This window comes from Mizuhopecten yessoensis, unplaced genomic scaffold (genome assembly GCF_002113885.1).
Source record: "Mizuhopecten yessoensis strain PY_sf001 unplaced genomic scaffold, ASM211388v2 scaffold2691, whole genome shotgun sequence".
In the NCBI taxonomy this organism is placed as follows: Eukaryota; Metazoa; Mollusca; class Bivalvia; order Pectinida; family Pectinidae; genus Mizuhopecten; species Mizuhopecten yessoensis.
The window spans coordinates 248,259-260,548 of record NW_018404672.1 but is presented as its reverse complement, the minus strand read 5'-3'; the positions used below and the strand labels follow the sequence as shown (position 1 = coordinate 260,548).

At 37.8% G+C, this 12,290-nt stretch overlaps 2 protein-coding genes and 1 long non-coding RNA gene across 3 annotated transcripts; 1 reads left to right on the top strand and 2 right to left on the bottom strand.

The window, feature by feature from the left end:
• Positions 1-99: 99 nt before the first annotated feature.
• Positions 100-2,392, top strand: LOC110446401. The gene is made up of 2 exons (XR_002462461.1): positions 100-1,018; positions 1,101-2,392. It is a non-coding gene; the product is annotated as an uncharacterized LOC110446401 (long non-coding RNA).
• Positions 2,393-2,852: 460 nt separating this feature from the next.
• On the bottom strand, positions 2,853-4,415 carry LOC110446431 (elastin-like). The gene has a single exon (XM_021491584.1). It carries the CDS (start codon positions 4,413-4,415, stop codon positions 2,853-2,855), a length of 1,563 nt encoding a protein of 520 aa, XP_021347259.1.
• A 328-nt stretch (positions 4,416-4,743) lies between these two features.
• LOC110446430 (elastin-like) lies at positions 4,744-5,151 on the bottom strand. Its single transcript, XM_021491583.1, has one exon. The coding sequence runs from the start codon at positions 5,149-5,151 to the stop codon at positions 4,744-4,746; it is 408 nt and encodes a 135-aa protein (XP_021347258.1).
• Positions 5,152-12,290: the final 7,139 nt, after the last annotated feature.

Here is a 12,290-nt window from a genome sequence, read left to right as displayed (position 1 = left end):
GAGTTATCTTCTCTTGGGAGCAGGTATTGATTGTTACGTCATTGGTTTGTGTGAGAAAATTACATCGTTTTCTCAAAAATTGATGACGTTACTCTCACAAACAAGTGACGTAACAATTAATCCCTGCCCCCAAGAGAAGATAACTCTGCAATACACAAAGACGGAATAGGGATTTGATCTCTGGACCAACTTAATAATAAAAAGTAGGGGAGCTAATCCACATTTTAACAGTAATGAAATTTGTTTTCTTAATCCTTTTCTGTAATAATTCAAATGTTGCAGCTCCTTGAACTCATTTGCCCCTGAAATTTCATAATGAACAATTCTAACCTTTGAATTGGAAGAGTTTAAATGTGTTTTCAGGGGTGAGTGAGTTAAAAGTCTTGCAACCTTAACTTTTGTGTATGAATATAAAGGAAGTAATATAAATGGAACAATAATATAATTTTGTAAGGCTTATGTACAATAGAAAAAGGCAAAACTCTCAACATTGTGGCTATATATTTAAAATTGTGACATCTTTTCTGTAGATATGAAAGACTGCTATAGTCTGTAAATTGTCTGTATTATTTGTTCTTCGGTATCGTTTGTACATGTATAATTATCAATGTATGTAAATTAACCTAGTATTTATTTTAAAGTGTGATGGTAGGTTTAACTTAAAATTGTCATTTACAATGTACCTATTGACCGCACAGAGTGTGTATGTATTGTTTCAGTATAACATTCTAATTTATTCAGCGTATGAGATTTTCATTACCATACAGCATTACAAAAAACATCTTTTTACTATAGCTGATGAATTTGAAGAAAGGGGGATAGGCTTATTACTGGGCACTCGCTCTATGTACGGAAAGTAAGGAAAAGTGGGGGTGGGCTTATTAACAGTCACCCAACCTATGTACGGAAGGTAAGGAAAAGTGGGGGTGGGCTTATTAACAGTCACCCAACCTTTGTACGGAAGGTAAGGAAAAGTGGGGGTGGGCTTATTACTGGTCACCCACTCTATGTACAGAAGGTAAGGAAAAGTGGGGTTGGGCTGGAAGGTAAGGAAAAGTGGGGTTGGGCTTATTACTGGTCACCCACTCTATGTACGGAAGGTAAGGAAAAGTGGGGTTGGGCTTATTACCTGTGAAATACAGTAGCCCATCCGGTACAAAGTGACTTAAGTTAATGCCATAGCAATTACGCCTGTTATCAGTTTAATTCTTCAAACTAACTTCTTCTACACAACCATAAGGCCCAGAGGCATGCTTTGTTGAACATAGGTAACTAAGGTTACTGGAGTAAAGGCCTATCAGTTTTGGTTTAAATAAATGACCTTGACCAACTTTTAAAATCACAGCACTCAAAATGTTGAAGACTGTAAACTTATTCTTTATTAAGATTTATAAGATTTGTTACGAATTTTAATAAAAGCAGACTGAGCCTTTTTATCCATAGTAATCAGTAAAAGTACAAAATCACCATAAATCCTACTTCAGTTGTCCATCGCCATTTAACCCTGACTGTTGTGAGGATGTTGAACCCAAATTAAATGCAAAAAATATCAGGTATATATGTTATCACAATCTACAGTTCATAGTAACTTGTGTTCATAAATGTTGTTATAACAATCTCTCTCCCAGTGTTCATCAGAAGTCTCCCTCCATCAGGAGGAATTTCAAACTTCTTAACCATGGATATATTATTGACATATTAGGGCAACTTTACCATATTCTGCTCAGGTCTTTTAAGTAAATGATTTATGAACATGTCGAAGATAATCTTGCTACTCTGTTAAAATAGGATTGGGGTTTATCACTGTTTTCTGTTAGAATGTGTTAGTAGTTCATCACGCTTCCCTGTTAGAACTGGTAAAAGTTCGTCAAACTACTATTTTAACACAGGTGCGAGTTGAATAAAAGTCCTTCCAAAGGATGCTAATTTTGATGTCAGAACTAGAAAAAGTTTCATATGATAGCGTAAATCATATCAGTAAACTTTTCAGGTCCTCAAGTCTGTGACTCACTGAAGTATTAAATGGGTCGTTAAGAAGTATGGGTATATGATATATGATAGACTCTGGTGATATTTGTTGATATGCTTATGTACATCATTGATCAAAAGTATCATTTTGGGTCATTTCTAGGTCAACAGTTTTCTGTTTTAGAATGTTATTTTATGAGGGGTATTACCAGGTGTTCTAGAATATTTTTATGGTACTGTATGGTGTATGTGTATTTTAATGATCAAACAGTGAAATAGATATTATTATTTTTTTGCTAATACCTGGACGTTTAATTGTGTCAAACCAGGTTCTCAATGGATTTTAATTTTCTGATACCATGTCTATTTGTGATATATACAAATGTTTTTGTGGGTAAAAAATAAAATTCAGTTAAAAAAGAAACTGCCTTGTGTTATTTTATGATTTTGTTTAAGTTTCAATTCTGCTTGACTAGCATTTATCAGGAAAGGGTATACATAAGTTGTGATCCTTTTGTTGTAATATGCAATAAAATCTGCTTAAACTAAACTTGCATTTATACCAATTGGTGTCAGGATAAATACCACCACCATGGCTACTACTAATACTACTGCAATGACAACAACTGCTACTACTATACCACCAACCACTCCTACCACCAACACCACCAACCACTCCTACCACTATACCACAACTGCTACAACCGACGACTTCTATTAAAATACCACAATTGCAACTGCTGCCACCATTATACCACTATAACCAACCACTTCTGCCATTATACCACAACTGCTACTACTACCACTAACCCCTTCCACCATTATACCACTACCACCAACCACTCCTTCCACTATACCACAACTGCTACCATCAACGACTTCTATTAATATACCACAATTGCAACCACGCCCATCATTATACCAATACCACCAACCACGTCCACCATTTTTCCAATACCACCAGCCACGTCTACCATTATATCAATACCACCAACCACATCCACCATTATACCAATACCACCAGCCACGTCAACCATTACACCAATACCACCAACCACATCCACCATTAAACCAATACCATAAACCACGTCCACCATTACACCAATACCACCAACCACATCCACTATTATACCAATACCACCAACCACATCCACCATTATACCAATCCCACACACCACATCCACCATTATACCAATACCACACACCACATCCACCATTATCCCAATACCACCAGCCACGTCAACCATTATCCCAATCCCCCCAACCACATCCACCATTATACCAATCCCACCAACCACATCCACCATTATATCAATACCCCCAACCACATCCCCCATTATACCAATACCCCCAGCCACGTCAACCATTATACCAATACCCCCAACCACATCCACCATTAAACCAATACCATCAACCACGTACACCATTATACCAATACCACCAATCACATCAACCATTAAACCAATACCATAAACCACGTCCACCATTAAACCAATACCACCAACCACATCCACCATTAAACCAATACCATCAACCCCGTCCACCATTATACCAATACCATCAATCACGTCCACCATTATACCAATATCACCAACCACATCCACCATTATACCAATACCCCCAACCACGTCCACCATTATACCAATACCACCAAACACATTCACCAGTATACCAATACCACCAACCACATCCACAATTAAACCAATACCATCAACCACGTCCACCATTATATCAATACCCCCAGCCACATCCACCATTATATCAATACCACCAACCACATCCACCCTTATACCAATACCACCAGCCACGTCAACCATTATCCCAATACCACCAACCACATCCACCATTAAACCAATACCATCAACCCCGTCCACCATTATACCAATACCATCAACCCCGTCCACCATTATACCAATACCATCAATCACGTCCACCATTATACCAATATCACCAACCACATCCACCATTATATCAATACCACCAACCACATCCCCCATTATATCAATACCACCAACCACATCCACCCTTATACCAATACCACCAGCCACGTCAACCATTATCCCAATACCACCAACCACATCCACCATTATACCAATACCACACACCACATCCACCATTATACCAATACCACCAACCACGTCCACTATTTTACCAATACCACCAACCACATTCACCATTATACCAATCCCACCAACCACATCCACCATTATATCAATACCACCAACCACATCCACCATTATACCAAGACCACCAACCACATCCACAATTATACCAATACCCCCAACCACATCCACCATTATATCAATACCACCAACCAGGTCCACCATTATACCAATACCACCAACCACATTCACAATTATACCAATACCACCAACCACATCCCCTATTATAACAATACCATCAACCACGTCCACCATTATATCAATACTACCAATCACGTCCACCATTATACCTATACCACGTCCACCATTAAACCAATACCTCCAACTACATCCACTATTATACCAACACCACCAACCACGTACACCATTATACCAATACCACCAACCACATCCCCTATTATAACAATACCACCAACCACGTACTCCATTATACCAATACCACCAACCACATCCCCCATTATACCAATACCACCAACCACATCCCCTATTATAACAATACCACCAACCACGTACTCCATTATACCAATACCACCAACCACATCCCCTATTATAACAATACCATCAACCACGTCCACCATTATATCAATACTACCAATCACGTCCACCATTATACCTATACCACGCCCACCATTATACCAATACCTCCAACCACATCCACCATTATACCAATACCCCCAACCACATCCACAATTATACCAATACCACCAACCACATCCCCCATTATACCAATACCACCAACCCCGTCCACCATTATACCAATACCACCAACCCCATCCACCATTATACCAATACCACACACCACATCCACAATTATACCAATACCACCAACCACGTCCACTATTTTACCAATACCACCAACCACATTCACCATTATACCAATACCACCAACCACATTCACAATTATACCAATACCACCAACCACATCCCCCATTATACCAATACCACCAACCACATCCCCCATTATACCAATACCATCAACCACGTCCACCATTATATCAATACTACCAATCACGTCCACCATTATACCTATACCACGTCCACCATTATACAAATACCTCCAACTACATCCACTATTATACCAATACCACCAACCACGTACTCCATTATACCAATACCACCAACCACATCCCCCATTATACCAATACCATCAACCACGTCCACCATTATATCAATACTACCAATCACGTCCACCATTATACCTATACCACGTCCACCATTATACAAATACCTCCAACTACATCCACTATTATACCAATACCACCAACCACGTACACAATTATACCAATACCACCAACCACATCCCCTATTATAACAATACCATCAACCACGTCCACCATTATACAAATACCACATCCCCCATTATACCAATACCACCAACCACATCCCCTATTATACCAATACCATCAACCACGTCCACCATTATACAAATACCACATCCACCATTATACCAATACCACCAACCACGTCCACCATTATACCAATACCTCCAACCACATCCACTATTATACCAATACCACCAACCACGTACACCATTATACCTATACCACCAACCACATCCCCTATTATACCAATACCACCAACCACGTACACCATTATACCTATACCACCAACCACATCCCCTATTATACCAATACCATCAACCACGTCCACCATTATACAAATACCACATCCACCATTATATCAATACCACCAACCACGTCCACCATTATACCAATACCACCAACCGCATCCACCATTATACCAATACCGCCAATCACATCCACCATTATACCAATACTACCAATCACGTCCACCATTATACCTATACCACGTCCACCATTATACCAATACCTCCAACCACATCCACTATTATACCAACACCACCAACCACGTCCACCATTATACCAATACAACGTCCACCATTATACCAATACAACCAACCAGCTACTAACACTACCACTGCGCCGCCAAGGGTGATGACAACTACTGTTCAACCTCTACCACCACTAACCACAAAAACCTCGCTTTATTTACTACCACCAACATAACTATAACGTCCATACGTTTGATGTCTCTTCATTTGTAGGGAGTCTCCCTTTATTTAACTGTGAAACCCTGAAACTCACATACATGTATGTTAAAATCTTTAAACAACTACTACAACTGCCACCTATGGTCACGGTTTTTGATCTGTATCCTGCTGGGGTGAACCTTTTTTTCTTCAAGATACTGACACCTCTTCATTTGACTTTTGCAGAACTAAATTTACATTTCTACTGTTTTTCTATAACCATTACCAGAAGAAATTGCATTTAAAAGACTCTGACTGCAATTTGATCTGCGTCATTTTGAAGCTTCTCCTCCGGTCTCGAATAACGTGAGACACCCGTTAAAAACAAACATGTTAGTGACGTTAGGTTGTTCCAGAAATCTCGGTGTGCACTTACGATACAGACACTTAGGGTACATTCGCGTTACCGGTTGAAACGGTTGAACCGGTTGAACCTGTAAAGAAAACGACAGGTACAGATTTGGACCGAGTCTGACCTCAGGAAAATTTGGTACGTGTAGATTGAGGGGTCCAGACGTACCTGGCCGAAACTAAACTGCTGAATATTGCTAGTTTGCGTTATTTCTTTCTAAAACAATGTCAAGCCACATGTATTTTTTAAGATACGTTATGTATTTTAGTGGACGCGTGAGAGAAGGGCATAATATTCTTGATACATTGTTTATTATTCTCCGAAACTGTGGATTTTTAGCTCTGCTTATAGAACGGTCCAAGTGTGTTCGTTTATCGTAGAAAATTTCTGCGCCACACGTACCGTTTCAACCGGTAACGCGAATGTAGCCCTAAATATCAAAAACATAAGTGAATATCTATATTTAGATCAATAATAACTATACAATTTGATATGCAAATATCAGGATTACACGGCATTTAAAAAAAACCCGTTCAATCCTTATGTAAGGTCGAGAGTAATTATATTGTGCCTGTATAACTTGCTGATGGACATAGCTTTAAATGGACAAGGTATATAGACTCTACGCCAATAGGATGAAAGGATATCAAATATCTTCAAATAAATTAACTAATACTTAACATTTGGCCTGTATTTTTTAGGGATAAAATATTGGCAGATTGACCCTGGTCAACCATGAAGGTTGCAGGAATACAATGATTTAAAATTTTCCAACAAAGACCAACAATGTGTCGTCTACTGATATCAGTCTGTTAATTTCTTATAATCAAGGTTGTCTGTATAATTTGACATTGAACCTTGCTATGAGACGTGTTTGCCCGTGAGTGATACAGGCCCATTGGTCTCTTTGTTACTGGGATTGAACGCACGCATTAAATGTATCCCTATCTTCATCATATAAGATACCGACTTTAATGCCACTTCTGCTTAATGCAATTTCAGTTCAAGGGTTTCCATTGATAGTTTAGATTAATTTTATTCGAAGGTTCTCATTGTTGTTTAGCAGCCTGTATGACCGCCTCATGAAAGCTACTCCGAAATAACTGACTATCTGTTTTTTATGGGACGGAAATAGTCTAACCAAGACCCATGCGGATACATTGTGCCCCCTCTTGACCTACTTATTTTTGCTTTCGTGATTCAAATTTTATTAATGAGCTAAAAGGCCCAAACTTCACGTAGGATTGAGGATGATTGAGTTCCTGGTTGACGATATATGAGTTGAGCTTGATTGCAAGAATTTCCAGCAGTCTAGGCATTCTTCTGGGAACAAACCGTGCCCCCTTTTTTTGGACGATTTGTGCTTGTTTTCATATGAAGCAAACTTATTGATGAGTTTATCAGACTGGTAACAAAAACTTTCCCAAGTCCTTCAATTTGACTTACAGATACATCAACATTGTGCCGTCTTAAAAACTACGAAATTCCCCACATTGATCATATTCTGAATTCCTCATGGAGACTTTTTCTCATCAAACGCTTACCTCGATCTTTACTTAAAACAAGCAGAAACGACTTTCTACCGACCTGTATGATAAGCGTTGCGATTTTGATTTTCTGGTCGTGAATTTTCCCTTTCTTGACAGTAACATCCCAGCTTCCCCAACCTATGGTGTTAACATGGCGCAGTTCTATACTCACTCTTTTGATCCGAAAGTCTAGATTTTCGTATAGACGTTGAATGGTGTCGAACAAACTAACGACACAAGGTTTTGAGAGATTCGGTTGATAAAGACTATGGAAAAGTGTTATTGGCGCAATCATAATCTCATTAGGAAGTCTGTTTCCTTGTGCGTTATACATATGGAAGTTTTTCTTTGTTACATTTAATTACATTAGGTTGCCTTGCATTTTGTTGTCACTTACCCGGATCTCTCATAACCGTTTCGAAACCCACGCATTGTCTTAATCTCTAAATGTATTTTTTTTTCAATGTTCTCCTGATAAATCTTTCCTTTGTTCAAACTTTGCCCCAGTTTGATCGATTTTGGGTTCGAGTTAAGGTTTTGTTTACACATTTCTATCGTGTTTTTCTTTTAGTGGTTTAGATTTACCACGAAAATAGGAAAAATAAGAATCATGCGGAAATTAAACGTTTGACACACGAGTTGCTACAGGTCGATATCTAGGTGAGATCGAATGCAACTGTTACTATTAAAACAGTTTTTTTTAGATATATACATGTTATCGAGTGTAAACAATAGATGTAAAATAAAAATGTGACAACACAAGACAGGCGCCATGGCAGTGTAGTAAATAATTAATGATTTTGTATTTGGTTGCTTGCATGACATGAAACAAAGAGGTGAGTATTGAGAAAATCTTAGTTTTACTGCAAATGCACGAGCATTTCTTTGTGTTTACATGACAATTTAAATTTCATTTCCATGTCTTTTTCTGTATTGTTTGACCTGACTATCGAGGATACCTTTCTATTTAATTGAATCACACCGGAAATGCACTGAATCCATAGTAATCACAAAGGATACTAAAACTACACTAAATCTTTGTCAATGGCACATAATTATATAACGAAAGGCATAATTCGGACCTATGTCTTATTAAACATATAAAAACCCGTGCATGTAACATAAACACACAATATCTGCACTCATTGCCTCACACACAAATTCATCTATATATGTCTGACATCACATTGTGTCGGCACAGGGGCGTGGCACATTTCTTAAAACCCAAGGTCCGTATATATGTCTTAATTGTTTGGAGAGATTGCTTTCACTAACTGCTATCGTGGAGGTTGCTGATGTTTCCTCACTAATATTGGCCTGGCACATATCCCCAACCCAAAGGTCGGTATATACATGTATGTGTATTCAGTATCAACATATACTGCTGTAGTCTGTAGAAATATAGTACATTAATAAATTATATACATATATACGGACCGTAGGGTTGGGGCCTCTGAGATTCAAACATCCAGCCCATCCAGGTCACGCTCTAAGGTCGGACAGCTCCTTAGATGCGGACAGGCTGTCGCAGCTACTGCGGTCTACGGGAACACGTCCTTTCTGTAGTCCTCACTGCCCTCCTATGTGATATCAATATTGACGCGTGTCTCCTTAAATAATGAAGATAACGCTGAGTTTTTTTTTTACATCATCTTGAAATCGATACTGTTGCAGAAACCAAAGGTAAATCTGTTGTCATAGCAATATGAATAGCAATTGCAGTGAATGACTACAATCATAATATCTACCTGGCCATATGTATTTATTTTAGTGACTTAAAACCCACATCAAGATAAATTTTAAATCGAAGGTATTTTCACAATTATTACACTTAAAACAAAAAATGATGGACTGAATTTCAAAAGGACCACCGTTCAATAATATTCACAAAAATACTTATAGATCTATGCTTGTATGAAAACAAAAATCATTTTAAAACATTTGTACTACTGTCTCGTTATGCTGAGGAAGCTTGGTACAGCTATATATAGACAGGACCAGGAAGTTCTGGTCCTGGTTATCAGTCTTCATTAGCAATATATTGTACATACGTTAATTACAATTCCAACTGTTATTGATTCTCTGTAACCTATTTTTGTCCCCCCCCCTTTTTGACGTCTCCTTGTTTCATGTTGTATTTCCATTTGTTTTGGTGTCTCCTTGTTTCATGTTTTATTTCCATTTGTTTTTGTGTCTCCTTGTTTCATGTTGTATTTCCATTTGTTTTGGTGTCTCCTTGTTACATGTTGTATTTCCGTTTGTTTTGGTGTCTCCTTGTGTCATGTTGTCTTTCCCTTTGTTTTGGTGTCTCCTTGTTTCATGTTGTCTTTCCCTTTGTTTTGGTTTCTCCTTGTTTCATGTTGTATTTCCCTTTGTTTTGGTGTCTCCTTGTTTCATGTTGTCTTTCTATTTGTTACGGTGTATCCTTGTTTCATGTTGTATTTCCATTTGTTTTGGGGTCTCCTTGTTTCATGTTGTCTTTCTATTTGTTACGGTGTATCCTTGTTTCATGTTGTATTTCCATTTGTTTTGGTTGTTCCTTGTTTCATGTTGTCTTTCCGTTTGTTTTGACGACTCCTTGTTTCATGTTGTCTTTCCCTTTGTTTTTGTGTCTCCTTGTTTCATGTTGTCTTTCCCATTTGATTTGGTGTCTCCTTGTTTCATGTTGTCTTTCCATTTGTTTTTGTGTCTCCCTGTTTCATGTTGTCTTTCCCTTTGTTTTGGTTTCTCCTTGTTTCATGTTGTATTTCCATTTGTTTTGGGGTCTCCTTGTTTCATGTTGTCTTTCTATTTGTTACGGTGTATCCTTGTTTCATGTTTTATTCCCATATGTTTTGGTGTCTCCTTGTTTCATGTTGTATTTCCATTTGTTTTTGTGTCTCCTTGTTTCATGTTTTATTTCCATTTGTTTTGGTTGTTCCTTGTTTCATGTTGTCTTTCCGTTTGTTTTGGTGTCTCCTTGTTTCATGTTGTCTTTCCCATTTGATTTGGTGTCTCCTTGTTTCATGTTGTCTTTCCATTTGTTTTTGTGTCTCCCTGTTTCATGTTGTCTTTCCCTTTGTTTTGGTTTCTCCTTGTTTCATGTTGTATTTCCCTTTGTTTTTGTGTCTCCTTGTTTCATGTTTTATTTCCATTTGTTTTGGTTGTTCCTTGTTTCATGTTGTATTTCCATTTGTTTTGGTTGTTCCTTGTTTCATGTTGTATTTCCATTTGTTTTGGTTGTTCCTTGTTTCATGTTGTATTTCCATTTGTTTTGATGTCTCCTTGTTTCATGTTGTCTTTCCCTTTGTTTTGACGTCTCCTTGTTTCATGTTTTATTTCCATTTGTTTTGGTTGTTCCTTGTTTCATGTTGTATTTCCATTTGTTTTGATGTCTCCTTGTTTCATGTTGTCTTTCCCTTTGTTTTGGTGTATCCTTGTTTCATGTTGTCTTTCCCTTTGTTTTGGTGTATCCTTGTTTCATGTTGTCTTTCCCTTTGTTTTGGTTTCTCCTTGTTTCATGTTGTATTTCCATTTGTTTTGGGGTCTCCTTGTTTCATGTTGTCTTTCCGTTTGTTTTGACGTCTCCTTGTTTCATGTTGTATTTCCATTTGTTTTGGGGTCTCCTTGTTTCATGTTGTCTTTCTATTTGTTTTGGTGTCTCCTTGTTTCATGTTGTCTTTCTCTTTGTTTTGACGTCTCCTTGATTCATGTTGTCTTTGCCTTTGTTTTGGTGTCTCCTTGATTCATGTTGTCTTTCCCTTTGTTTTGACGTCTCCTTGTTTCATGTTTTATTTCCATTTGGTTTGGTGTCTCCTTGTTTCATGTTGTCTTTCCAATTTGATTTGGTGTCTCCTTGGTTCATGTTGTCTTTCCATTTGTTTTGGTGTCTCCTTGTTTCATGTTGTCTTTCTCTTTGTTTTGACGTCTCCTTGATTCATGTTGTCTTTCCCATTGTTTTGGTGTCTCATTGTTTCATGTTGTATTTCCATTTGTTTTTGTGTCTCCTTGTTTCATGTTTTATTTCCATTTGTTTTGGTTGTTCCTTGTTTCATGTTGTATTTCCATTTGTTTTGGTGTCTCCTTGTTTCATGTTGTCTTTCTATTTGTTACGGTGTATCCTTGTTTCATGTTGTATTTCCATATGTTTTGGTGTCTCCTTATTTCATGTTGTATTTCTATTTGTTTTGGTGTCTCCTTGTGTCATGTTGTCTTTCCCTTTGTTTTGGTGTCTCCTTGTTTCATGTTGT

Excerpts from the sequence above, each read along its gene's own strand:
- LOC110446431 (XM_021491584.1), bottom strand. The coding sequence starts at position 4,415 with ATGGTGGACGTGATTGGTAGTATTGATATAATGGTGGACGTGGTTGAT.
- LOC110446430 (XM_021491583.1), bottom strand. The coding sequence starts at position 5,151 with ATGGTGGACGTGATTGGTAGTATTGATATAATGGTGGACGTGGTTGAT.